Source organism: Hippoglossus stenolepis, chromosome 18, assembly GCF_022539355.2.
Source record: "Hippoglossus stenolepis isolate QCI-W04-F060 chromosome 18, HSTE1.2, whole genome shotgun sequence".
Classification (NCBI taxonomy): Eukaryota; Metazoa; Chordata; class Actinopteri; order Pleuronectiformes; family Pleuronectidae; genus Hippoglossus; species Hippoglossus stenolepis.
Window position 1 is genome coordinate 5,757,963 of NC_061500.1, and position 26,614 is coordinate 5,784,576.

Here is a 26,614-nt window from a genome sequence, read left to right on the forward strand (position 1 = left end):
ACAGTTCAATCATCAGACACCAGAACAAAACCCAGCAGCTCATTAACGTCTCTCATATTTACCTTTTCCTAATTGATACCAATTAAAACCTTCAAGCTGTGACGTCAGAGCAGGTTTCCCATCGTCCCCCTGTGTTTCTCTGTCTCTTCAAACTGATCTGATCACGTTTGATAATCGATCATAAATAAAAATCGAATGTCAGGCACCATTTGAACAGTATTCGTCGAGGGTCTAACATCAACACAATCCAACAGGAAAGTCCCTCTACTGCCACCAGCTGGACAGGAGGAGAAACTTGTCTCATTTCACTATTATATTATATTATATTATTAATTGTTGCGTTCAGTAAAGTCTAGGATTTTTGACCATGAATGAACTTATCATATTAAAGTACACTGCATTAATATGTGATCTGGATTTGCAGCTGGATAAAGTAACATAATGCTGAATTGACTGTTCAGTGTTATATAAACCAATAATAAACTTCAACAGGAAGAAATGGGAATATTTAATTTTAAAATTATAACAAAATCTGCATAGAACCATGACTACAGAGCTCATCAACTTATAGTTTAAAACAATTCAAAATATTCTGTTGTGAATAATAATTTGGGTTTCATGGTTCATTGTAGTTTACAGCCAGTTTAAGATTCTCAAAGTTACTGCTTTTTTAACTCGTTAAAGAATCCACGATAATTTAACATGCAAATAATCCAGAAATTGTAAACAAGTATTTTCTACTTCACTGTAAAGTCTGGATTGGGCACATTGGCCTGTGAGGTTCACATTCTCCTCGTCACCTTTATAAAAACTGTACATTTAGACCATGTTGTGATCGAAGGGAACAAACTCTCCTTTCTTCTGCAAAAACATGTGAAAACAGGCTCCTGAGGTCAAGCTGCATCAGCAAATATCCAAGTTACATAAAGTTAACATGTTTCTGAACGGAGGAGAACTTTAAAACACAAAGAGCAGCTACTAAAAACTGTTTTATTTCAAACTTTAGAATTTTCTTATTAAATAAATGAGGGATTCCGATTAATTATGAGTTAGCTATTGATTTAGTGGCTCTTTAAAAGATGATATATTATTTGTATAGCACCTCTTATGTATGTTAGCCAACAATTAATGTTTAATTATGACTTGTAACTTCTAATTCCATTGTGTGTTTTATATTTACAGTTATTTGTTGCTTCAAAGTGTCTTTGAGCATTGTTAAAAGTGCTATACAAATAAGATAATAAATAAATAGTAATAAATAATAAATAGAGGAAGTGAAAGTCAATAAAATGGGATGAAAACACGCACTAATAATAATGAAGACATTTTAATAACGGATGGAATAGATGACACTTGAATCCACATCCAGGTTATACAGATGATGTCAAGTCTTTTAATTGTGGCCATGTTTTTTTTCCATGTCTGAATTCGGTGACTTGACTGAACTTGCCCCTGGCTCCACCCTCCGTTAGTCAGCTACGTGTTCGGACTGGTGCCTTCAACTTACAAGCATCTCGGGGAAGAAAAGGAGACTTTCCCCTCCCCGGCTCTTCTCCCCGCTGGAGAAACACCGCAGCGACTGCAGCCGTCAAAGCGTGAAAAGTTCCTGTAAAGACAGGTTTTTCCCTTTTTGCTTTTTTTCTGCTTCGGATGAAGTTCTGCATGGAAACTGATGATATCTGAAGCCGCAGAGAGAGGAGGTGCGTGTCGGATACTGTTCTGGTTCTTTTTACGCACGGACACAAGCTTGTTTGCGCTTGACAGTCGTGTAAAAAACCGCCTGATTGTTATTATTATGAGTATTATTGACTTTTGGCATGATCTAAATCTCATTTAGGGTTCCACTGACATCTTAAAGGTTTGATCCAGGAAGGAAAGAGCAAGTTCCTGAGGCAACTTTGCAGTGAAAACAGGACCCAGAAGCACAGAAAGGCACCAGGGAGAGTTTATTAGTGATTGGGTTGTTAGGATTATGGCGCTGAAGGCCAAAGTGCTGTACGACTTCCACTCTGAAAACCCAGGGGAGATCTCCATAACAGAGAATGAGCTGGTGACTCTGTTCAGCGAGGAGGAGCTGGATGGCTGGCTGGAGGGGGAGAACGGCAGGGGGGAGGCAGGCCTCTTCCCTGCCTCTTATGTGGAGATCCTCAAGGACCACATCACCACCAACACCAACAACAACGGCGTCTCCTTGCGCAAAACCAAAGCCCTGCCACCCACCCAGACCTCCTTCACGTCCACTGACTCCCAGTCCCCGAGGGGCCCCGAGGCCGGCAGCGTTGGCAGTGGTGGGGGCAGCTTCCCAACCAGCCAGGGCAGTGATGACGACTGGGACGACGACTGGGATGACAGCTCCCCTGCGACAGACGCGCCTCAGGGTATTGGCAGCTCGCCCCCCCTGTATGCGGTGACCACCTCCCTGCCCGCACGCCGTGGGAACTCCCAGCAGCATCACCAGCAGCAGCAGGCCAAGAGCTCGGCCACGGTGGGGAGGAACCTCAACAGGTTCTCCACCTTCGTCAAGTCCGGAGGCGAGGCCTTCCTGCTCGGGGAGGCAGCTGCTTTTGTGAAGGATGGGGACAGGATCTGTGTGGTGATGGGGGACAACGGGCCCGAGTGGCAGGAGGATCCGTACCCCTTCACTTGCACCATCGACGACCCCACCAGGCAGACCAAGTTTAAAGGCATGAAGAGCTACATGTCCTACGGCCTGACCCCAACGCACACCAATGTACGAGTCAACCGCAGGTACATGCTCTCCTCCAGGCTCCTCCTCTTCCTCTTCCCTCTCTTGGGGCTTATTCTCCAAACCCCCATACACTTAGAATAAATGTTTGTTCAGTTCTTCCTGTGGCCACAGTTATTCCCACAAAATAGCAAAAACAGACTTGACTGGGTCCTCAGAAATCTCCCCTGTCCTCCCTGAGATTCCCTCATCCCCCTTCACATTGTTTCCCTGTCAGCAGGTTTGTCTTTTCAAACCAACATGTGCTTATCTTTGTATTTCACTTCCTTCCTACCCACCACATTCCCAACCCTCTCCATCCTTCTTCTCTCATTCGTCCCCTCTTCCTCCATCCCCCCAGGTACAAGCACTTCGACTGGCTCTACGCTCGGCTCGTGGAGCGTTTCCCCGTCATCTCCGTGCCCCGCCTGCCGGAGAAGCAGGCCACCGGGCGCTTCGAGGAGGACTTCATCTCCAAGAGGAGGAAGGGTCTGATCTGGTGGATGAACCACATGAGCAGCCACCCCGTGCTGGCGCGCTGCGACGTTTTCCAGCATTTCCTGACGTGCGGGGCGGACGAGAAAGCCTGGAAACTGGGCAAGAGGAAGGCGGAGAGGGACGACCTGGTCGGGGCCAACTTCTTTCTCACTATCAGGTGGGAGATTGTGTTCTCTGGTGCAGAGATTGTGGGTTGGAATCCTCGATAAGAATCTTTGTTTGTTTTTATAATTTGCAAAGTATGGAAAACAGGGAAAACCCCATTCATTTTTTATGCGGATCCCGACCATTATCAGATTGTTTGTCACTTTCTTTAATATTATCCACTTTTCAACATTTTAGTTGATTTCTAAGAGAGTAACTCATGGATATTGTTGAAAAAATATGCCATGTGCGTAATTTAGTGTAGATCCAAATAAAAATTCAGCTTTTCTGAATTTAGATCTAGATTTATAAGTGGAGTGTTGGGCCTTGGCGTAGTTATGAGCTCTATGAGTGCCCTTGAGTTGCATTTTTTAAATTGAGGGGCTCTTAGAGAGTGCATACCTCCACCAAGGCTAAAAATCTATCTGGCCATGTTAAAGAAAGAGAAAAAAATCCAGATCGGCTCCAAAATGTAACAGGGTCTTCCTTGGATCCTCCCCCAGCCTTCCACAGAGTGTCATGGAAATCAATTCTGTAGTTTTCTAGTAATCCTTCTGACAGACAGACAAATGGCAATGAAAACACAACCTCCTTGGTGGAGTTAATTAAAATAACAGACGCATGCAGCTTTTCTTTATGGCTTCCACAGCCTGTAATGTATCATGTGGCTGCTGTAGACAGTTGAGTTTCAGTAATGTTTAATTTAAAACACCAGGTTTAATGTCAGGCGCTCGGAGTCCAAGAGCTCCACCTCATTCAGTCACTTTTTCCACCTGCATTCAACAGCCTGACAAGCGGATAACTGTTGTATCAGCCACAATCCACTTTATTAGTTGCTGTTACAACACAGAGTGGGGTTTTCAATATGGGCCACTGCCTGGTGACCTCGTTAACTTACAGACTGTCTGAACTTCTCACTTTCACGGCCCTGTTGTCCTCATTAAGCACTGGGTGTATCAATGTCCAGCACAGGCACTGGGAATTGCAAAAGGAAATTACTGGTTGGAGTATAAAGTTGCGGATGGTTGAGGGAAAGACTGAGCGCCACACAATAAATTACATGATGAGTTTCACATGATGTTCCAAATGTTGCAAATTAAAGAGGTAAAGGGATTGAACCGAGTTACTAGAACACTTAACATTGTAAGTAATTCGTTTCTAGTTTTACTTGTTTCACTGGAATGTAGCTTTAAAGGCGTTTTATCACTGGGAGTGTCCCGGAAGAGAGATAACTAGAATAATGGATTTGGCCCTGACATGATTGTGTAATAACGATGATGTCATGCATAACTGAAAGAAGAAATCATGGAGGATTTTCAAAATAAGGCCACAAGGTCTGAAACCTAGAAAGACACATAACTCTATCAAGGCCCAGCAGATCCCCTTAAATTAAATCAAACGCCACCAAATTGAAAACACTCATATCTCTGTAGATTGTTCTCTGACCAACACTGCAACCCAAGTGTTTTAGAAACCTGTCCAGTAGTTTTTGCGTAATCCTGCTACGAACAGAAAAATAAACAAACAAATGCAGATGAAAACATAACCTCCTCTTTCTCCCACATCAGCCCGCCTGCCGTTCCTCTGGACCTCCAGGATGTCGAGAGCAAAGTCGAAGGCTTCAAGACCTTCACCAAGAGGATGGACGAGAACATTGTCGTCGTCAACACCACCATCAACGAGTTCGCGCGCAAACAAATCACAGGCTTCAAGAAGGAGTACCAGAAGGTGGGACAGTCCTTTAAGCTCCTGGCGCAGGCGTTCGAGCTGGACCAGCAGGCCTACTCAGTCGGCCTGAACGGGGCCATCTCTTACACTGGCGAGACCTACGAGGCGATAGGAGACTATTTTGCTGAGCAGCCGCGCCAGGACCTGGATCCCATTTCGGACCTGCTGGACCTGTACAGAGGACACCTGGACAATTTTCCTGACATCGTCCATGTACAGAAAGGTGGGAATGTGTGTGTGTGTGTATGTTCAAGACCAAACCATAATTTGTCATATTGCATAAATCTACCTCAGCAACAGTGAGCGTATTTGCATGTAAAAGGTTGTATACACATTTTTATTCGCCGTCATGATTGACAGCTGAGACGCCATCTTTACTGTTTATGATATTTTAAAACATGAGGCAAGAAGAAATCCTGCACATCCTTCAAAAGAAAGTAACGCATTAAACATCCATCATGCTCGCAAGAAATCAGATGCAGGACATAACAAACTTTAAAAGGTGGAGGTTTGCAGACATGGAGAGTTTGAATCCAGGCCTCTCTACAGCAGGCAGTAATACTTAATGGAACAAATGACTCACTAATTAAACTATTTAAACTTGCATTAAAAAAGTAATTATTGATTTTTCCAAAAGGCATCTAGGCCACAGCCTCCCTATCTGTTACCACGTCACTAACAGGCAGACAATAGACAAAGACCCAGATTCTGACTGTTTCCTAACCAAAGGCAACATCTGTTTTCATTTACTGAACTGCAGCGTCAATCTGGGTGGAAAACTGAAACCCGTGGCCGCTCCATTGTTAACACTCTGGATACTGTGAGAGCCTGTGCTCGCTCGTTTGAAAGCACAGACGCACACATGTACAAAAGGCCTTATTGCAGAGGAGTTCGCTTGTTAGTTCGCTGCAGGTTGGGAGGAGGGAGTCGCCCCTGGCACGCAGAGTCCTGACGTTTGCCAAACCTAGAGGCACCGTTTCTATAGTGCACTGAGCCCTGGTCTCTAGATACAATCACAGCTCTGCACTATGGAAACAGACTGGAACCCAATGGTCCCTGTGACAGACAGGACTTCACCTACTTTCTGATCGACAAATAACACGTTGGTTAATGTCCCCTGTGTAGCGTAGCCCTCGAAGAACACCAGCATCTCCTTCACTTTTGAAAGCCTGACTTAATAGTTCTTGATAATTTTACCTAATTCTAACCTGGAAAGCCGATCTTAAGGGAATTCACGGTTGTGACACATGATATGACAGCATCATGATTTCTGCTTCTCAAAGCACAAAAAGCTTTGTCAACATTCTTGGTACAGCATGGTTTCCATTTCAGGAAACTGAAGCTACGTGTGCTTTATGAAAAAACAGCCAATACAGATGTCGTTTTTTTGCTTAAAGTGATTATTTGTATGCCTGACACACCTGATCCTGTTTCTTTGCTTTTCACTATCATGCAAATCTTCTAAAGAGGTGGCAGGGTGTTGTTGAAACGCTCTACAGACGTGTGTATAAAAAAAAAGGGAATCATTGGTTCAGAATTCAGGGGGAAGTTGAGAGATCAGGGTTTAGACTGAGTAATCCACGGCTGCTGTCATAGGACCGAGTCACCGCCCGTGAACACATCCTCTCTAACCACCTTTTAGAGAAGATGGCCTGTTTAGTCACAGTTTCCATAACAGTCGATTTGATGAAGGGCCCTGGTTGAGACGCCTCAGCTTGTTTTGTTCTAACTAAAGAAGCCATTGAATTAAAATCTTTTGATTTAACACATCAAAGGAGACAAGACTTCACAGACGCCTCTCACACACATGGCCTGGACAGTTTCTCCAATAGCATCCAAATTAAAAAGGCATGGTAGCGTTGCAGCATATAACAGCTGGATAGAAAGTTGCGGACAGGTTTGCTGACCTAAATGTCCGTGTACAGTATCGTCCCGTCCTCGCTCGTTCTGTCTGTGAGGTCCGAAGGCTACATCTGATTCGAATGAGCAAGAGATTCCTGGGCCTCTTGTACTGTGTTGCCTTGGGACTGCAGGAATGCAAAATGGAGCCCTCGCAGGATTAGTTTCCCCTCCTCCTCTTTTCTTCTCCCTCTTTTTTTCCCTCTTCCTCCTGGTTGAGGAGAAGAAGGAAGGAGAAAGAATAGGGGAGGGAGTGTGTTAGAGAGAGAGAGGGGGGGGCGTTCAGACCCTGAAGTTTCCCACAGGCCACTGGTACAAGAGTTCAGATTACAGCTCTGTAATCGCCTGGCAGCGAGGAGAGCAAAGTCTGTGTAGATTTCATTTCGCTATGTTCTCTTTGGGTTTTTGACGTGTGTGTGTGAGATAGAAATCTCCGTCATCAAGGTCAGGAAGCAGAGTCGTACCAGGCAACCCGCTGGCTCGTCATTTCCTCCAAATGCTGCCATGTTAGCAAGCATCAACGTTAGTTCCTCTTCAGCTGCCCTACTTCCTACTTTGTTACACTAAACTAAAAAACATGAGTCACGACATGACTGAGACACTTCCGCAAAAAAGCTGGAAAATGTACTAATAAGCTAATTTCTGTAGTATTTAAAAAAATTGTGTAATCAGACTCTTTAACTATAGGATCCACAAGCTTTTAGACCTTTTCATAACCTCTTTCGTTTATCCATTTCTTTCCAAAATTCTAGCATCACTTGATGGCTAACTGCTAGCTTCTCTAACTTGTGGGCTAGCTGCTAGCTTCACTATCTTATGGGCTAGCTGCTAGCTTTTTTAACTTGTGGGCTAGCTGCTAGCTTCTCTAACTTGTGGGTTAGCCACTACTCTATGAATGAATTCAGAAAAAAGTATGTGTTCCTGCTTCACTTTCCATCCTGTTTCCTGATATTCAGTTTTAGACCTTTCATGGTTAAAATAAAGTCCAACAATTTTTTTCTCAGCATTCAGAAAAGACCCAGATAATATTACTGCATCCTGACAAATACTTAGAGTTTCTTCTGGCTCAAGGTTCCTCGTTCAGCCCGAGTCTGACCCACATACAGCTGGCACAGACTCAGAACATCCCCCTGGCTGTCGGCCAACACTGGAGGATAACAGCTAGAATCCGTCCATATGTGGAAGTGTATAAACCAGTCTTGGGCCGAGGACTCAGGCTTATGTTGGGGCCAGAAAGTTTCATTTTCCGTCTGGGCTGTAGCCACATTCAGTCCAGTGCTGCTCTTATCATATGACAGGGACCAAAGTAGATTATGACAGTGAAAATGTCTGCTGGGAAAATGTTTTAACCATAACCCACATCATCTTTCCAATGTTTTAAGCTGAATTTGCTGTTTTCTGCTCTACAGATGTTCCTTTTCATGCTCATGCAGCCACTTGTCTCGAGCTTGGAGGGACACATGTTTGACATTTTGGAAAATATGCTTCACTTTCTTGCCGACAGTTAGATGAGCAGATTGATACCACTCTCGTGTCAGGAATTTTAATCAGTTAAGCTTGCACAAGAATAGATTTTCTTAGTATTACAAACTTCAAAGTGATTTTGACGTAATTTGTCTCATCGAAAAAGAAATTGAAAGGTTTTAGATCCATGTACACCTGCCACACTTTGTCTTTGACCCACTTCCCTCTCCCGTCCTCTTCCAGGTGCTCTCACCAAGGTGAAAGACTGTCCGAAGCAGGAAGGTGACCTCCACGACCGCTGCAACATCATTTCCTGCGCCACGCTGGCAGAGATCCAACACTTCCACCGCACACGTGTACGGGACTTCCGCTCGCAGATGCAGCATCACCTCCGCCAGCAGATCGGCTTCTTCCAGAAGATCACGGCCAAGCTGGAGGACGCGCTGCACAGATACGACGACGACCAGTAAGGACGAGAGGGGGAGGTTGGACCACGAAGGCGTAGGGTTTCCTGAAGAGAGGGTTGATTGATGTGCTCGTCCGCTCGTAATGGCGAACACCTGTAAGAGAGAACACCTTGGAGACCTGTGAAGTCATGGATCCTGGGCTCTCCACTCTATTAAAGAAAATATAGGCCACTGGGCTGTGGAATGACAGCTTCTTGTATTATCTGGACATCTCTGATGAATGTACCAGTAACAGGGACTTTGCTGACGCTGCATGCACATCTGGCAACTCAGCGGGACTGCGGAGATATTAAAAACAGCTGCTTTTAATATGCCTGGGCTGCCTCTCGATTCCCGGGTTCTGCGGGTCATGTGATCTCTGCAGATCTCCACTGCCTCACGATTCCACTCAAAACTATAAAAAAGGATCTTACAATGAGTGAAAAACTGGACTCGATGAATTTATCTTTATCTCTATGTGTTGTTTTTACTTGAATTACCTGCTCAGTATTGTTTGGATGGGACACAACAGTGTGCAAGTTTTTTTGTTTTTGAATATGGAAAGAGTGGGCAGATTGTAATCTGTTGATTCAGTTTAGTGGTCGGATTTTCATCACAGCTTGAAATTTGAGCAACTTGCAATGTCTTCATCTCGCACACAACAACTCACACACTGTCATATCATTACGACACCACAACTGTGTGTCTTTGTGCCTTGAATGACCCTGAAGCAACTGAGTTAAGACTGCATTTATTTTTCTGCTTGTTTGGAGAAGCAGTTCTTTTTTGGGATGTTGTACTGAAACCATCTGGGTTTCTGTTTTCCCTCAGTCCCAGGAGGTCAGAGGTCAGGGCACAGATACTGCAGTGCTTTTCCGACTTGGAGTTATTTAAGTTACTGTGTGTTGGCTTTTTATGTGATTCTTGTCCGTTTAAAATTCTTCTGGGGACAATTTGTAACAAATAATTTGACAATCATGGTGTCTTATCGCTTTTAGCCCATTTACGTCAGTGTCACTGAGGTGGATCAGCCACAGAAATTACTCTGTAGTTGACCACAGCGTCTAAACTCCCATTTGGGGGCAATAAGTTAGTATTATTTTGTGTTGTGTCCACACAGTAGAGTTATGTTTGGTGTCTCTACTTTGTATATCAGCTTGCTACTTCAAAACATTCCCTTAAAGCAACCGGTAACGATGGTTTGTTGTGAGATCTAAAGGATAAGAATACCACTGTTGAGCTTCTCAGTAGCTTATGTTCTGAATAATGTCAATATAAGAGGTTTGTGATCTTATAAATTTATCGGATCTTTATAATAGAAATGGAAAAAAAAAGAGCAATGATGGCTGAGATAACAGGAGAACATTTTGACGTCCCGAACCAATGAGCACTTATTACATGAGAACTCAGTACTCATGGGTCTGACCGCACCCATTTTCAAACTTGGCCTCCCTTTCAATCTCAACTAAACACCTGCAAAGTTCCGTAACTGTGTCGTGCGCAATTAGGAAACGACATTGACGTCATTGGGGGGACAAAATCTGTCCAGAGGTCAAAGGACATATAAACGCCTGCCAAAGTACTCACAATCACCTCTAGTTGTTCCTGCTGCAGTGGGTGTATCCAGGACCAAGTTTCACCACGACACACACACACACACACACACACACACACTGTTGCGGCTGGTGATTGCCTGAATGCATCACAGTTTCAGTTTGACACTCACATAGTAAATCTGGTGGATGTTTCAGTTTCAGGTGCCACCTTGACGTTCCTCTCCTGGTTTCTAACGGTGTGAACCAGCAGCCTGGTCGTTGTTCTCAGCGACTTTATTTTTCCAGAAACATGTAATTTACTTTGAATGTAAATGTTTGTAAACACACTTTCAATGTAACATGGTGGGGCAACATTTCAGTATATGCGTGAAATACAGTAAATACATGTAGAATGTGTTTCTGTCATGTACTGTTTTCCTGAAATATAACTTATAGTTTCACTTGACCTGCTTTGTGTCTTTTAGTAGTTTGTTTTTAAAGAATGGTAATATTTTGTTAATATTACATTATACATTAATTTCTTTGCAGTCACATGTAAATGCCTTAAACTTGTTAGCTCACATCCTGATTAGGAAACATCCTGACAACCCAAGTTGTTTTATCAGTATGTAATCTCAAGGAATTTTTAATTTCATCTCATAAAATCACTTTCTCACTTTGAATGTGCCAATTCCCCTTCCGAATATCCGAATATGACATAGTTTGACACATTTTATTTTGGCAATTCTATTCAGTGTGTTGTCAAATGCAAAGTTTTCCCAGAGAGCAGCGGGTGTTTTCCGTGCGGCGGCAGCAGCAGCAGCTCTGATACCTGACACCAGAGTTCACAGACCGCAGATCAGGTTACCTCGGCCGCAGGGCCTCCATTATTTAGATTTACCTCATTCTCTCCTCTCTTTTGTTTTCATTTTCTTCTTCACTGTGTTTCAGGGCTTATTCTGATTTATCATAGTTTATTATCCACGATTGACCATTTCTTTGTTTCGAGATTTACTTCCTCTTCATGCAAAAACTGGGCTTTCCTGCTACTGGGCTCCTCAAACACTGCACTGTTATCCATTGTGTTTTTAAGCATTACAGTGGTAGTATCAGTTGTTCAGGTTGGTCATGCGCAGCAGACTGAAGGTGAATGACAAGGTGGAGAAAGCACCTAAGAGGCTTCACCACAAAGAATTTATCCGGGATCGTTTACGAACAGTTTACTGTAAGTGTCACGGTGCATGAATAAGTCAACATACATCAGGAAACTTGTTTTGAGGACTTGAAATCACATCATCATCGTTTCTTTGACTGTTGATTGGCTCTGCTGGTTACACACAGACACACACAGACACACACACGCAGGTCTTTAACAAACATCATTTATTAAAAATACAATTTTACACAGTGCACGGCAAACAAATCCAGGCAAAAACAGGTCAAAGGTGATGTTATGTCTTTATAGCTCACTATGAGTTTATTAACACTGTACGGACGATCAGAGACACAGTAATGGAAAAGTGCAGAATGGTGAATGACACCCGTGCACGAGCGGTAAATGTAGTTTTGAAATAAAAGCTTACAGTACGTTTGTTTACGTGAACAAACACCACTATGATTCAGCAGCTGACATTCAAGGAAGTAACACAGCAACTTGTATGAGAGCGAAACTAGTAACTCCCATTTCAACGAAACCCAAAATTCAGCTTCATCAAATCTGACAGTTTGTTTACTAAAGTCTATGTTTGAGTTCAATGCTCAGTTCCAAAAATATCACACTATTTTCATCACTATAGGCGTTAAACCAGTGTTTTGATGAATCAGTACAAGACCTGTTGTTACAAAATGTGCATTTTGACATAAAATACCTTTTAAGGACAATTAAAAATGGCAGCTTAAGCATAAATAATTGACTTTGAATATTACCTCACATCTCCTATGCTGTTGAGTAATGTTTTAAACATGAAATAACACTTTTGTCAGTCATGCTACTTCCACAAAGTTCAAGTTGGTTCATCCATCATCCATTTTCTACATGTCTTCATCAAATGTGCACATTTGTATCCTCTCTTCAGCTCACAGCAGATCATTTATACCCTTCCCACTAAAATACAGCTCTAAGGCACAGTCAGTTTATCTTTGAATCGCCTCCATCAAACCCAGTACTGGTCGTCTCTGAGAGTGGGGGACCTAGAACTCACAGAGGTCTTGAATCCTGTAGCAACAGCTGGGAATGCATTACGACAAATCACATTATTTCTTTGATTAATGGAACCACGTCTAATATTCCCATCGCCACCTGCTCCGTCAGCATCAAACGGCCCCCAGAAGGTCATCCCAGGGGCCAGGCTCCTCCTCCTCCTGGGACTTAGGGGCTCCCGGGGCGAGGTGGGGCAGCTTGCAGGGCCGAGCGGGGTGACCACCACAGATGGCATCGCCACGCTCCGCTCCGGCCGTCCCAGATAAGGACTGTCCTCAGTGGGTAACACCACCGCGGCCAGCTCCCGGAGGAGCCTCTGCCGGGCCTGTTTCTCCTTTCGGCGGCGGAACACCAGAATCAGAACCACGAGAATGATGATGAGGAGCAGACAGGCCAGCAGCGGCAGGATGATGAGGAGGGGGTCGGAGGCGGGTCGAGGGAGGACCTCGACGTGAACTGCGTTGGCGTCGGGAGGGATCGCCGGCCCGTGTTTGTCTGCGATGAAAGGAGTGTGGGGTTGAGCAGCATGAGTGTGACCCCTACCCGCTCCCTCCGCGGCGCTCCCTGACCTGCCTCCATGACTCCCGCTGCGTGTGTGGTTCCCCCAGCGACCGTGAGGCCTCAACCTGGGCTGTGTCCTGTTGTGGTTCTTCTGGGACAGGATGTGAGGGTGCAAACCCAGCTCAACTTCACTGAGCGTCGTGGATCCCCCTGCTCCACCTCCTCTCCTTCCTCCGGCAGTCGTCCTGTTCTGTGTCGCCATCGGTTCTGTGGTGTGTTTGCCACTTGCACCGTCTTCTTTATTTACACCAGTCGGACCGTGATGCATCTGGTGGTGGGGTAAGATGGTGAAGTGAAGCTCGCCCTTTGCCGGTTGGACATTTCCAGCCTTCACGAGGAAGGTGAAGGAATCGTTGAGAGGTCTGGCGGGGGTGTGGCCTTGAGCGGTCGCCAGCGTTGATGTGTTATCTTGGAGCTGGTTGTCGCCGTCACTCAGAGTCTCTTGGATGGCGACTCGGCCTTGCACCACGTCCCTGAAGGTGAACGACTTCAGGACCTCTGATGCTCGGTTAGGGTCATAGGTCATCTGCGGACATGCACACACAGGCACAGGCACAGCAGAGGGCAGAAGAGAAATTAGATGGTTGCTGAAAATATCACAATGCATACACACAACACAAGAATGTAAGTTATTTTAAATCAGATATGGACTAAATGACACTCGTTAGAGCACAAACCTCCGTCAAGGCCCAACAGATTCAGGGCTTCTTTGACAGAAAGGTCAGGTAGAAATGGAGTTGAGCATTTTGATCAGTTTTACCTTGACTAGTTTTCCATGTTTTGGTGGCGACAGAACCTCAAACACCGGGTCGGCTCGGCTGATCCTCGCCAGCTCGGAGGCGTCGATCATGGCTTTTCCCAGTTTCACAGCGATGCCACTGGGGACTCTGACCGGCTCCCTCAGGTAGACCAGAGGCCGCACAGTTACCTTCACCGTCTGTGCCGTCACATTTCCATAATCAACACCAGGCGACGAGGCCGACACTGAGACCTGGAAGACGTCCTCTGATTCGCTGAGATCGGTCATGTGATAGACGACTCGACCAAACTGCAGGTCCTCGTGGCGGAAGGTCGTCACCTCCTGGTCGTTGATGGCGATGCGTCCGTGGCGAGGGTGCATGGTGACCGTGTAGGTGATGTTGGCCGGGCTGCGGCCGTTGGTCTGAGCTGCCAGCTGGTTGGTTGTCAGGACAACAGCGGTCCTGCCTTGAAGTAATGACAGGCCGGTGTTGTTCACCATGGAGACAGAGGGTTTAATCACCTCCAAGCTGAACAGTTTGTAGAGCGGGCGGTGGTGACCGTCGGTTACATTGAAGTAGAAAACTCCTGTTGATGCCTCACCCTGAGTGAGGGAGCAGAAGAAGGAAGAAAGGATGAAAGAGAGAGGAAATAAATGAAAAAGCAGAAAAATAAAGGTTAGTTTTCAGCAAACTCAACTGCGACTTTGACGAGAATTATAAATATCAGAATATAATTTTCTAAAGCAGGTTTAAAATCCCTGCAAGTTGGCGACACCAAATTCAAGAAAATCAAACATTTTACTAATAATTCCAATTTACTTTTTAATGAATCCATATGCATACATATGAACTGTTGATTGTGTGTCACCTCTTTTTAAGACAAGAATATAAATGTGTAGCTGTAGAGGGGAACTGACAAAGAGTGTTTCTTTTAACAGCTCATGTGGGGAGGATTTATGTGTCTTTGGCGGCCCCTACAGGCAATAAGAAAACAGTGCAGTGACAGGAAAGTGACAGACTGCAATGCATTAGGTTTTTAAACAGAGATGCAAAATCTCCGTGATGCAGAGTCACTCCTCACCTGCTGTATGAAATGCAGTCGGCCGTGGTTGACGTCGTACTGGGTGAATGAGGTCACAGGCTCTGGTCTCTCCCCCAGCGTCAGGTAGCCGTTGTTGGGTTTACTGATCAGGAGGTAGTGCAGCTCCTCTGGAGGGTTGTCATGGTCCTCAACCTGGATACATCAACGTGTTCAACCATAGTTAACACTGAATTTAATGAATGTCAGAGGGTTAAACACATCAGAGCAATTTGGTTGATTAATGATTTTATGAGTTCTATAATACAAATTTGAAAATATAATAATTTTGGCTGCTATAATTAAGATAAATGTGATTAATAAGATGAATGTTTCAGGCAATTGATAAATAACTATAACTTAAATCTGTTCACTGACTCACATGCAGGTAGTCTGAGCCCAGTACGACTCTCTCTCCGACCACCACCTTCATCCCCGGGGTTCTGCTCCGGATGAGAGGCGGCTGGTCGTTGACTGGTGTCACCGTGATGTTGAACGTCTCCGTCACCGCCAGGCTGTCCTTGACTCTGCGATCAGAAACCGCTTCGAGTGATGGCAGGGGGGGCGATGATACAGAATAGAGAGGGGAATAGGAGGAAGGGGAAGAGGAGGAATCAGAGGAGAAGGCAGACAGGGACGATGAGGAGGAGGAGGAGGAAGAGGAGGAGGAGGAGAGATCCAGAGGAGCAACCCAAGCCTGGAATGTGAAGCTGTCACTCAGAGTCTCAGAGTCGTCGTGGATGTATGTGATGCCGAACTTATTCAGGGTGATCTGTGAGAAATCTGGTTGGTCTCTGGGGAAGGATGGAAATAAAAAAGAAACTAAGTTTGTTAACATAAAATAAGTTTATTTCCCAAAGGATCACTCTGGATAGTTTTGACCCCTTTTACTCCCTTGTAGAAACTTTGAGGCATCAAGAAAAGCACCTGGTGAGATTATGTCCTTGCATAGACAGAGCCCCGTGACGTGGAGGAGAAATCACACGGTACAGGATGTGGTGGTCTTTCCGGCGTTGATCGGGAACTTTCCCCAGGAGATTGGAGGCATCGAGTTTCGCCCTGTCGATCGTGACCCTGCCTCCCTCCGCCACCACCGCACCTGAGCGACAGAAACAGTGCATTTGTATATTCTTCCTCACAACTGAGACAAAGTAGATGTGAATAAGTAGCATTCAATCTACTGTGGCTGCAGAGTCTGAAAATCTATAAAAACAGAAAATAATAATGTTTATAATATGTATGTAATACAGGATATGCCTCAGACCAGCAGGATGTTAATACGTTTAATGTCCTTCTACTAAAAAAACTGCAGTAAATATGAATTAAAACTGGATTAGTGCAGTGTTTTAAATTGACTTGAACAGTACCTGCGTTGTTCAGTAGTCTGGTGTTGTGTTGAGGATGTTTGTTAGCGAGGTAGGAGATTAAGATGGTGAAGGTGTGTGGAGGCAGGAAAGCAGGAGGAGAGGACACGGTGAAAGAGAAAGCGTCTGCGGCCGACCATCCCACCGACTCCGGGTTGTTCTGATCATACAGGACGACTCCGTCATTCACCTGAGAGAACATGGAGATATAAAGTGGGAGAAATGGAGTTTACCATCTCATTTTACATTCTGTACAACTCAACATGTAAGACCTCCTACCATGCTTTGCGTGAACGTAGAAATGTCCTGCGTAGAGTTGTCAGGCATGCGTCGGAGCAGGCGGCCGAGTTTGGGAGGAGCAGTGACCGCAAACACCACAGAGTGGTTTCTCCTGATATCGCTGACATCATCAGTTACCACCTGAAGCTCCTGCTCAGTGATTGGTGTCACAGAACCTTTAAAAAGGTAAAAAATACACAGTGGGAGGAGGCCATGAGTTAACTGTGGTTGTAACAGATTTGAACCAAGGTGTTGTATTGTGCCTGAGTAAACTGTTGTACCTGGGTAGACCTCCATCGGATGGTTTCTCTGCAGAGTGAGGACCAGAGAGTGGGCAGTCATGCTGAAGATCTGACGAGGGGCAAAGTTAACGCCGTCGTTCACCTGGAAGTGGAAGCCGCCAGCCGGTGCACCTGCACAAAAAAGAGGTCATTCTTAGCTAATAAAAACTCTGCACCACTCCATTTACAAAACTTTAAATCTGCCGAGCTTCTCCTCCGCTCACCGCTGTGCACAAACACCAGCTGTCCACTCTGTATGTGACTCTGGGTGAAGTTCAGGATGTGCTTGGACGGGGCGGTCCTCAGAGCCAGGTGGCCGTTGCTGGGCGGCGTGACGATGAACTCCAGCCACTCAGAGAGAGTGTCAGAGTCCTCGGCACTGAGGTCGTCTGTGCTGATTTCTGTCACCGAACTCACCCACACCTGAGGACGCAAGACGGAGGATGGATGGAAAAGGACAGGAAAGGGTTTTATTGTATTGAACACTTCTCCTTCACTTCTTACCTTCAGACCCCGGTTAGTTGTAACGACAGGAGTCTCATCGTTAACCGGCGTAACGCTGATGTGGGCGGTGCAGGGCAAACTGTGCTTGCCGATTTCTGTCTGATTGGCCACGAGGGTGAAGTTGTCGCTCTGTGTGTCACTGCCGTCGTGGATGAAGGAGATGTACTCACGTTCCAACTGGAAAGTCACAATATTTCATTTTAAATGCACGGAGAGATAATCGGTTAATCTACTCTAGATGTGTTTTTTTGTGTTAAGTCAGACCTCAGTGTGTGTGAAAGCCGTGATGGGCATCCCCGGTATCCGGCTGTGCTCCAAGTGTCCGTGTCGTGGTGGAACGATGACTTGATACAGGAAGTTCATGCCTGAGAAATGGTGATTGGCAACCTTGACGATGTCAGGGGTCAGCGGCAGGGATGACCCCTCGTCAAGGGTCAAGTCAGACACCTGAAAAACAGAAAGTGTGATAAATCTAATAGTTTCTTTAGTTTTAAATTTTTTTAACATCGAGACGGACAAACTGTACCTGTAGAGGGAGCAGGAGAGGAATGATGTCGATCTCCAGCCTGATGGGTCCGACCTTTGTGACCCCGTTGGTTGCCTCCAACAGAACCGAGTCGTTGATGCTTCCTGCAGCCTGCTGATGATACACGATCAATCCCTGGTTCAGGTCGTCCTGGGTGAAGGAGGTCGTCTCCTGTTCTCTGTTCCCCTGCGAAGGACCCAAGAGGACAAACCTTTTGAATTCTGTGTAAATCCTTGGACCCTAAGATGCAGAAGTTCACAACTTCCGGGGCCAAGTTTGCTCTCGGTGAAAGAGGAAAGTGACAGGATGTCTGGATGAAAAATAAAGATTCATATCAAGCTTTTTTTTTGCAAAAGGAAAACTTGGAAGTAGATTCATTGTTTTATACACCTTTTAAAACTAAAGATTATATTTGAACCCCACAAACCATTATTTATTTTCCACAGTCAAAGCATGCATACCACACGGGTCAAACACCCCAATAATCACCCAGTTCTCCGTTCCCATTAGCTCTGCTGGACCTTTTATTTTGTTTGTGGCTTCGGAAAGACAATTCTCTGCTCCAATTAACTTCCTTTCCAGCATCCGCACGGCAAAAAACTTCCAATACACCGAGAGCAATTAGCTGTAAAAGTTGGCCGTACCTGATAGAGCTGCTGTTCTCCATTATTCTGGTGCTCGTTAATGGGGGAGGACTTGTGGAAAAAACCAAGGGTGGGGGGACTCTGGACGGTAAAAATGATCTCTGAGGGCTGGCTGTCCTCGTGGATCACCTGGTGGTAAGAATAGAATAAAATAATGACCATGGAACAAAATAAATATTAAAATAGACACAATTGATGGATTTAAATTGTATTAAATCTAATCTGTATAAATCTGATATAGATTTAGGTATGATCCAGTCGTAGATGTGAGTAATTTGTTTGATGGGTGTTATAGTTATTTTACTTGCCTCTAAATGCTCCCTGGTAATGGAGACATTCTGTCCCTCCTCCACCACCACCACACGGTTACTCATGACCGTTGGCTGCCTCTGATGACTCTCCAGGTAGATTTTTACCGGCACTCCAATGTCCAGGTGCACCTCCCTCCTCCCTCTGTCCGGTTGCCTCTCGTTGCTCTTCTCCCTGGCTTTGGCCGTCACGTTGAACCAGTCGGACAATTCCTGGCTGCTGCCATCGTGGTGGTATGCCAGGCGCCCCGCCACCAGATCCCACAGGGTGAATATTGAAATTGCATCTGCTCTCTTCACGGTGTCGCAACCTCCATTGGCAAAGCAGAGGGCGCCGCGTTTAGGGGGAAGGAAGACCTCGAACGTCACCTCTTGTGGGTCCCGGATGTCGAGGTTGCTGAAGACGCTGAGGTTTGCAGAGGTCAGGGTTGAGATCCCACCTCGCTGGAGCAAGAGGCCCGTGTTGTTCTCCACTTGCAGGTACGGATCCTGGGCCATCACCTGTAACAGCCAGTTACACAACAGAGACAGAAAGAAATTACAGCAGCAGTAAGAACACACATCAAAATCATCACAGGCTTTTGTATGTTAACACTAAAATACTGTATATTGAACTACCAGCAAATCATTTGTAGAAGTAGATGTAATGAAGATTAAATGTTGATAGCTTAAACTGTATATTTCCAACTATACACACTGCTTTTATGATTTTCCTGACTTCTCCTGATTCTCTTGATGCTCATGGAGTTTTCACATAAAACACATTCAGTGTGAAGACATTGTAATCACCTCCAGCAGTGTTGAAACATAATGTTTCCCATCAGATACAAAAAGCACGAAACGCCCGAAACTCACTCCTCTGTGGACAAACAACACCTTTTTCTAGAGGAGGAGAGAGAAAACACATCAGCATGTTTAAATTTACAAATACATATATATATGATGCATATCTGGATAATGATCTGGATTTTGTGAAGTATTTTAGGGGGGTTGATTGTTGATTTACGGTTCAGAAATTTGTTCATATTCTTAATTCTACTGTGAAGTCACCAGGGTTTTAAAAATATTTTTGAATTGTTCGGACATTAAGGGCAACAACAAACCCCTGATTAGTAAAACAGAAACTCTATATACCTTTGCTTTAGTGACTTATTCTACCACCTGGATGATGAGGAAAAGTTAAATCATCGCTAACCTGCTCAAGGTCCCGCTGTGTAAACTCGTACAATTTGTGACTGGGATTACTGGCCAGCACCAGCTCTCCCATGGGAATCCCCCTCCGTGTATACACCAACCACTCATCCTCGAAGTCCGAATCGTCGTCCCTGTAGCGAAGGTCGCTCAACGTCACCAACCTCTGGCCATCGCGGGCCACATGGAAAACTTTATCCACGACCCTGACAGGTCTCTGATCGTTGACGAGCCGCACAGAGATGTTGAAGGTGTGTTCGGCCGTGTTTCTATCCTCCTTCTTGCTGGCTTGTTTACGCGGTTTATAAACCAGGATTTGAAATGTAAAAGAATCCTGCTTGGTTTCGCTGTCATCATGAACGTACATGATCCTCTCCTCCGCAATGTCCCGATTTGTGAAGACTGCGATGTTGTCGTTAATGGACGTTGAGTTGGAGAGATTGATCCTTCTGATCTGTCCATGCTTGGGGCTCACTGTGATGTTGTACTGCACTTCCCGGTTGCTTGCCGTGTGAGTAAAGAGGATGTCTTTGGTGAGAACTTTACTCTCACCTTCCGGTATTGAAAGGCCTTCGTTTACAACAGTGAAGGCCGTCGACTCAGTTTTGATGTTGATTCTGAAGTCGTAACTTGTCGAGTTGGCGTGCGTTGAAAAGACCTGAAAGCTGAAAGTGTCTCTCGTGTCATCGAGGAGCCTGTTGAACAGCTCGTACTTCAATAAACCATCTGTGATATTCTTCTGGCTGAAGGTTGAGTTCTTTTGTAGAACGTTGTTGTCAAAAAGCAGTCGACCTTTCTTTGGTAGTGTAAGGAGTCTGAAGTAGAGGTTGTTCTCACTGAGTCTGACCCCCTTTGAAACTACATTGAGGTTCTCGGGAGTGACGACAGCCGACAGAACACCGCTGACCTCCATCTTGCTTCGCGTGACCTTGAAGTGGATCCAGCGCACCGTGATGGGGACAACAACCTCCTCGTTGGCCAGGGAACCGATGCTGATCTTACATTTGAACTGATCAGTGATGTTGTTCTGGGTCTGAAGGCCACGGTACGAGCTGAGGTATCGGATCCGTTCTTTTTCTAGAAGTTTTTGAGAGAACGAGGTCGTCGATTTCCAGTCGCCACTTGAGTGCATCCGCTGGAGCTCACCATATTGAGGTGGCTCTATCACGTCATATCGGATTTCCACTGCCTGATCAGCCACATTTACTTGTACTGCAAGGTGATTGGTAGTGATGATGGAAGCCTCGCATTGGTTCACCTCCAATCCTGTGTTATTCACCAGTTTGTGTTCGAGTGCCACCGCCATGATCCGCAAAACTACTGTGTTGCTTGACTGAAGAAAAGAGAGGAAACAAGGAGCAAATACAGAGAATACCTGGAAGCTTCTGCTGGTTTATTTTAGTTTAGGAAAGCTGCTACATCACTTACCTTCTCCCCGTCGCTGACCCGGAGTGGCAGCCTGGTGGTGGAGACCCCAGAGTGGACAAAGCTGATCTTACCTTCCTCCAGATCATTTAATGAGAACAAGTTAACGGCCCTGGAAAGATACATGTAACCCCTGTTAACATGTTCTGTTTAAGTTCCTGCTCTACACTTCAACTGCTGGTTGTAAGAAGATTTGTGAGGTAATGTAAAGCCTCACAAGACACAGCACCAACCTCTCTGGGTAATCCTCGTGCTGAAGGTGTCCGGCCTCGGTGTAGAGTTCGCCAAGGGAGCTGAACATCAGCTCTGCAGGACTGCTGTCAGGGTCCGACACTCTCAGCACATCTGTTGTCAACTGTGGACATTGAGGATGTATTCGTATTTTCATTTCCTTATGCTAAATTAGCACAAATATTGATATCATCCGTCTTACCTGTCGTTTGGACTTCTCCAGCAGAGTGAAAATATTTCCCTCTGGGAGGCTGAGCACAGGTGCATCATTAACAGGACTGATGCTAATGTCAAACCGATGCAGACGTTTGCCCTTCAGAAACACAGGAAGCTCCTTCTTGCTGGAGAAGGTTGAGAATATGAAGAAATCATTCTGGTCCTCTGAACCGCTGTGAACATACATCACACGTCCCTGCCACAGGTCGAGCATACTGAAAGTCCTGTCGTGTTCCTCGGTTCCTATGGTGATAGTCCTCTCTTGCCCCACCTCTTCTAGCGTCCCATCAGGGTCAGGGCGGAGGTCGAGCCGGAGCTGACCGTGAACAGGCTGCTCCTCAATACGGAAAAGCAACTGGGAAGGATGGAGACCCAGTTTACGAAAATTCAGATTCACCTGAAAAGGAGAGAAAATAGAAACAGATTGTATTTTTTTTATTTATGTTTAGGAAAACTAAAAGTAAGAACTGCAGGAGACAACAAATCCTACCTTGATGTGTTTGGGCTCCAGCGGTGCTCGGCCTCCCTCTGCTACCTCTAGCTTTCTCAGCAACAGGAAGTTCGGGGTCCTCTTATTGATGGTCACTGGTTGTGAGGTTGTAATAACCAACTCAGGGCGATCTGTTGGGCTGTTGGTCGTCCCCATCTCAGGGTCTTGTCCCGTCTTACAGCCCACGGTGATGTCCTTTGTGATGACGGCATGAGGGAGGCCCGTTCTTTGAGTGTTCACCCTAATTTCTCGGAGGCAGCCTTTAAAAGACGAGGCAGAGAGCAACCCAGCTTGCTGCGCCACTTCCCGCGTTTCCTCATCCAGTCCTCCGAGGAAAAGTGGCCCTCTGAGCTGGATGACCTGGAGCTCCGGACCCAGGTTGCCCTTGATTAACTCCTTGTCTACCTTCAGCTCCAGGCTGTAGGGTAGCAGGTGCAGCTGGATGGGGTACCAAGTGTGGTTGGTGGTGACATGTGTTAGAGAACGCAGCTCAGTTTTACTTCCCTCTCCATTACCTATTGTCGCCACTAGGTTACCATCTAGGATCTCTATAGCAACAAACCCTCCCTGGTTGTTGGAGCTGTACAGGACTATGCCATCTTGTTCTCTCTCAGAGGGGTGAAGTTCACATTCAAACACACCTTCCTGTGGTACATCCCACGGTGGGAGTGACATGAAGGCTTTGGAGCTGAAAAAACTCACAGGATCTTCTTCTGTGGCAGAAAACTGCAGATTACAGCCTAGAGATACCTCGTGGACTTTCTTGTACCCAGAATACCGCCTTAAACCGGACAGCAGGTTATGTTCGTTGAACACCACTTCATCCACACAACCTCTAAACCCAGAGGAAATGTTGAGAATGTAGGGGTGGTTCAGACCGGCTGCCCCGCCAACAAAAAGTCCATCCTCCACAGTGAGCTCCAGATCCGGTCCTGGCATGTGGAGGCTGGTGCGAGAGTTGCGGTCCACGGTCATGGTGACATTATGGCGGTCGTGGGTCAGCTCCATAGAGTGCCAACCCAGGTCATTAAGGTGAATGCCCGTTTCTGTACGTAGGAAACGTTCACCTGAGCCCAGGTCCAGACGCACCTAGGGGATGAAGGAGGAGGTGAGCAGGGAACGATAAAACACATGAAGTAGAATTTGATTTTAATTTCTGTATCTTTGCCCAAGGACAAAAGGTGGCAAGAAAAAAGGTGGCAAGAAAAGTAAAACACATCTGTTATATATTTGTGTGTATATAAACTAAAGAAATATACAATTAAGAAAGTATACTCAAACTATTTCATGTGTAGCTGCCTCGCCTTGTACATTGAGCTTTCATTAAACTACTGTGGTCTTCTCTGTTAACATGGTCATGAAGAAACTTGTTCTGAAAGGAAGCCAGTGCCAAAGGATTTATTTTTTCCCCCTCTGTGAGCAATCTGACACCAGGCTGCGTGCACTGAGGCTTCTCTCCTCAGGATAGTAAATGCCAACATAAATGAGCTAAAATGGCCCAAGGGACAAATACTTTCCTCCTGGTTGAAAGGTGCGAGGCATCGTTATGTGAGCCTCAGACAGTTTTCACTTTGACTGCCTATGACTAAAGTGTTTTTTTCCTTCCCAAAACGTATATATATCCTATCTGTGTCCTTTGAATTGCAATTGAGCAAATGAATGATTCCTGGCCAAATACACAAGTCTGCTTCAATAACCTACCTGCAGAAAACCGGAGATCAGTTCCAGCAGCAGGAAGTCTCTGTGACCTGCTGCCAAAAAAAGCAGCCCTGCCTGACTGGAGGTTCGAAATCGGACATGGAGCAGGTTCTGAACGGAGGCCTGCACAGTTCGCAGGTGGATGTAGCCGTCACCGTAGAATGACGCTGTAACAATGAAAAAAGGAGACAGGTGAGAATCTGAGGCCAAAGTTGTGACCAGATCGAGTCCTGAGTAGAGATTATTTAGCTATAAGGCCTTTGTGCTCCATGCTGACATATTTTAACCCTTAAAATGTATTTAGATGAATCTATATATTCATCTAATGATAGTCAAACTAACATTTAGTAACGAAACACCAGAGCAAAGACAGTTTGGTTAATCTGTCCTGACTGTTCTGTCAATGTGGAGTCTACTCTGCACTTTAAACCTACTATCTGAATTCAATTAATGGCTGCTAATGTACTGTGAAGTGGGTCATCCTGAAACGTTCACATGACACAGACTGAACTTTCCTTTCGTTCAACCAGCTGCTCTGAAAGTGCAAAATCAAGCTACTTTGAACTTGTGCCCCGTTCCATTACACCTCGGAGCTCGTCCCCTCGGAATGACGTCACACCCAAATAACCCGAGTTAAAATCCAAACGGCTGATGGGTAAAATGTTTTGATTGATCTGACCTACAAAACAGTGTTGAAGCACTCTTAAAAAATGACTGTCTGTGTGTGTGTGTGTGTGTGTGTGTGTGTGTGTGTGTGTGTGTGTGTGTGTGTGTGTGTGTGTGTGTGTGTGTGTGTGTGTGTGTGTGGTGGTGTGGTGAGAGGGATGTTTCAAATTAAAAAGCAGATACAAACAAAAAAATATTTTTGATAATAAAACAAAATGTATTCTCTTAGCTCTTCTGTCTTAAAATCGCACATTATTCTATTTTCTAAATTGTATAATTGTATCGACTTTAAACCTTTAGAAACTCTGCTTGGGAAATGCACTGCCTGCAAAAATCCAGGTTTATAATCAAGGATATTATTCTGATGTGTGTAAAGACTGGTTCCAAACTGAAGTCCTCAGTCAGCAGGCTGCTGGCCCAGCATGCCGCTCTGCATTAAAGCCTGTAAGCCTGTGTCAGTGTAACCCATGTCTGCCCATCTATCTCTAATCTGCCTCTATGATACCAGTGAACAATGGATTATTAATAATCCTCCTTCAGTTAGAGACACCGGTGAAGCCATGTCTCATGAACAGGTGTAAGGATTACAGACGTGGAGGCAACGCAGATGGTTAATTAAGAATTCTTCTGTACATGCAGCAACTTTCAGATGGTTTTAAGTGCTGATACTTTATATGTATGAGGCAGTTATTTATTATTAAGAGGACTGAAATTTTGAAATGAAGCACACATAACACACATGAAAAACCTGAAGTTTTGCAGACAATGTTTTGCAAAAGCTTTTCTTACTTATGGGAATTGAGGAATAAATCATCAACAGAGTAAAAGTAGTTTTATAAACTAACATTTAAAGGGTCTAGGAATATTATTTAGTATCAGATGTTCATGTTCCTCTGCATAACATAAGTAGCTGAGGCACCCAATCAAATTATAGTCCAGTATCCTGCAGAATACTGACTTAATATATACATTAAGAGAGAGTATTCATTTAATCAAAGGTTGCACAATACTCACTTAAATTGGATGTAATTTACTTCAGGACATTACAATATTAACTGACTACACTAAAACTTTAATGGAATAAAAACTTCTCCCAGTGTTACCAGTTGCATTATAGCAATGCACAAAATATTTCATAATAATATTGCAGCATGCATGTTCTCAGTTGTACCTTCTTCACCTGGTAGAGAGGAGGAGGAGGAGGAGGAGGAGGAGGGATCTTCTCTCCTCTGCAGCAACTTACCTCCGTGAACTTGTCCTGTGGAAATCAGCAGCAGCAGAAACACATCAGCCACAAAACTCCCCATTGTTGTTCAGGCCTCTTTTAACTTGCACTCAGCTGAGAGCAACATCTGGCTGCCTGACGACACCATCCACTGACTTCACTGCTTCACTGAACAGCCCTGATTCCGCAGCCTCCTCTTTGGATCACAGCCTTTTAGAAAACATGTACCTGAGAGCTGAGACCACAGAGGTAGAGCTCCACCCTCTGACCCTCCCCGCAGCAGAGCCAGGTGTTGTAACACCAATCATCAACACAAGGGGGAGGTGTCAACACGTACACTTGCTTCATAGAAAGTACAGAAGACTGTGTATAATAGAAATATTCTGACTGGATTTCAGGTTTTTATGTTAAAGATGCAAATGAGACTTACTTAGCAAAACCAAATATCTAAGTATATTCTTAATTATAAGAAAAATATATTATCCCATCTCCCACTTCAAAATGCAGCAGCAAGAGTTTCAACTCCATGAGGATTGATATCTTCTTTC

The 26,614-nt window shown here is 45.1% G+C and overlaps 2 protein-coding genes across 2 annotated transcripts; one reads left to right on the plus strand and one right to left on the minus strand.

Annotated features, from left to right (window-relative positions):
- Positions 1-1,455: 1,455 nt before the first annotated feature.
- Positions 1,456-10,905, plus strand: LOC118097992 (sorting nexin-18). The gene is made up of 5 exons (XM_035141346.2): positions 1,456-1,700; positions 1,838-2,748; positions 3,087-3,380; positions 4,936-5,318; positions 8,702-10,905. Exons 2-5 carry the CDS (start codon positions 1,973-1,975, stop codon positions 8,926-8,928), a joined length of 1,680 nt encoding a protein of 559 aa, XP_034997237.1. The 5' UTR covers positions 1,456-1,700; positions 1,838-1,972; the 3' UTR covers positions 8,929-10,905.
- A 900-nt stretch (positions 10,906-11,805) lies between these two features.
- On the minus strand, positions 11,806-26,285 carry LOC118125358 (chondroitin sulfate proteoglycan 4-like). The gene is made up of 22 exons (XM_035183821.2): positions 26,085-26,285; positions 24,179-24,342; positions 22,478-23,566; positions 21,974-22,384; positions 21,774-21,895; positions 21,544-21,652; positions 20,120-21,448; positions 19,714-19,806; positions 18,925-19,425; positions 18,617-18,745; positions 17,973-18,158; positions 17,711-17,893; positions 17,447-17,623; positions 17,167-17,365; positions 16,943-17,074; positions 16,662-16,837; positions 16,386-16,572; positions 15,946-16,117; positions 15,401-15,812; positions 15,022-15,174; positions 13,961-14,542; positions 11,806-13,726 (listed from the first exon to the last, which is right to left on the minus strand). Exons 1-22 carry the CDS (start codon positions 26,146-26,148, stop codon positions 12,593-12,595), a joined length of 7,704 nt encoding a protein of 2,567 aa, XP_035039712.2. The 5' UTR covers positions 26,149-26,285; the 3' UTR covers positions 11,806-12,592.
- Positions 26,286-26,614: the final 329 nt, after the last annotated feature.

Coding starts and splice junctions, on each gene's coding strand:
- LOC118125358 (XM_035183821.2), bottom strand. CDS start 26,148: ATGGGGAGTTTTGTGGCTGATGTGTTTCTGCTGCTGCTGATTTCCACA. Junction 19,426..19,713: donor ATGTTTCAACACTGCTGGAG/GTGATTACAATG, acceptor TGGCTGTTACAG/GTGATGGCCCAGGATCCGTA. Junction 17,075..17,166: donor GCTGGTGTTTGTGCACAGCG/GTGAGCGGAGGA, acceptor TTTTTTGTGCAG/GTGCACCGGCTGGCGGCTTC.
- LOC118097992 (XM_035141346.2), top strand. CDS start 1,973: ATGGCGCTGAAGGCCAAAGTGCTGTACGACTTCCACTCTGAAAACCCA. Junction 2,749..3,086: donor AATGTACGAGTCAACCGCAG/GTACATGCTCTC, acceptor CCATCCCCCCAG/GTACAAGCACTTCGACTGGC. Junction 3,381..4,935: donor AACTTCTTTCTCACTATCAG/GTGGGAGATTGT, acceptor CTCCCACATCAG/CCCGCCTGCCGTTCCTCTGG.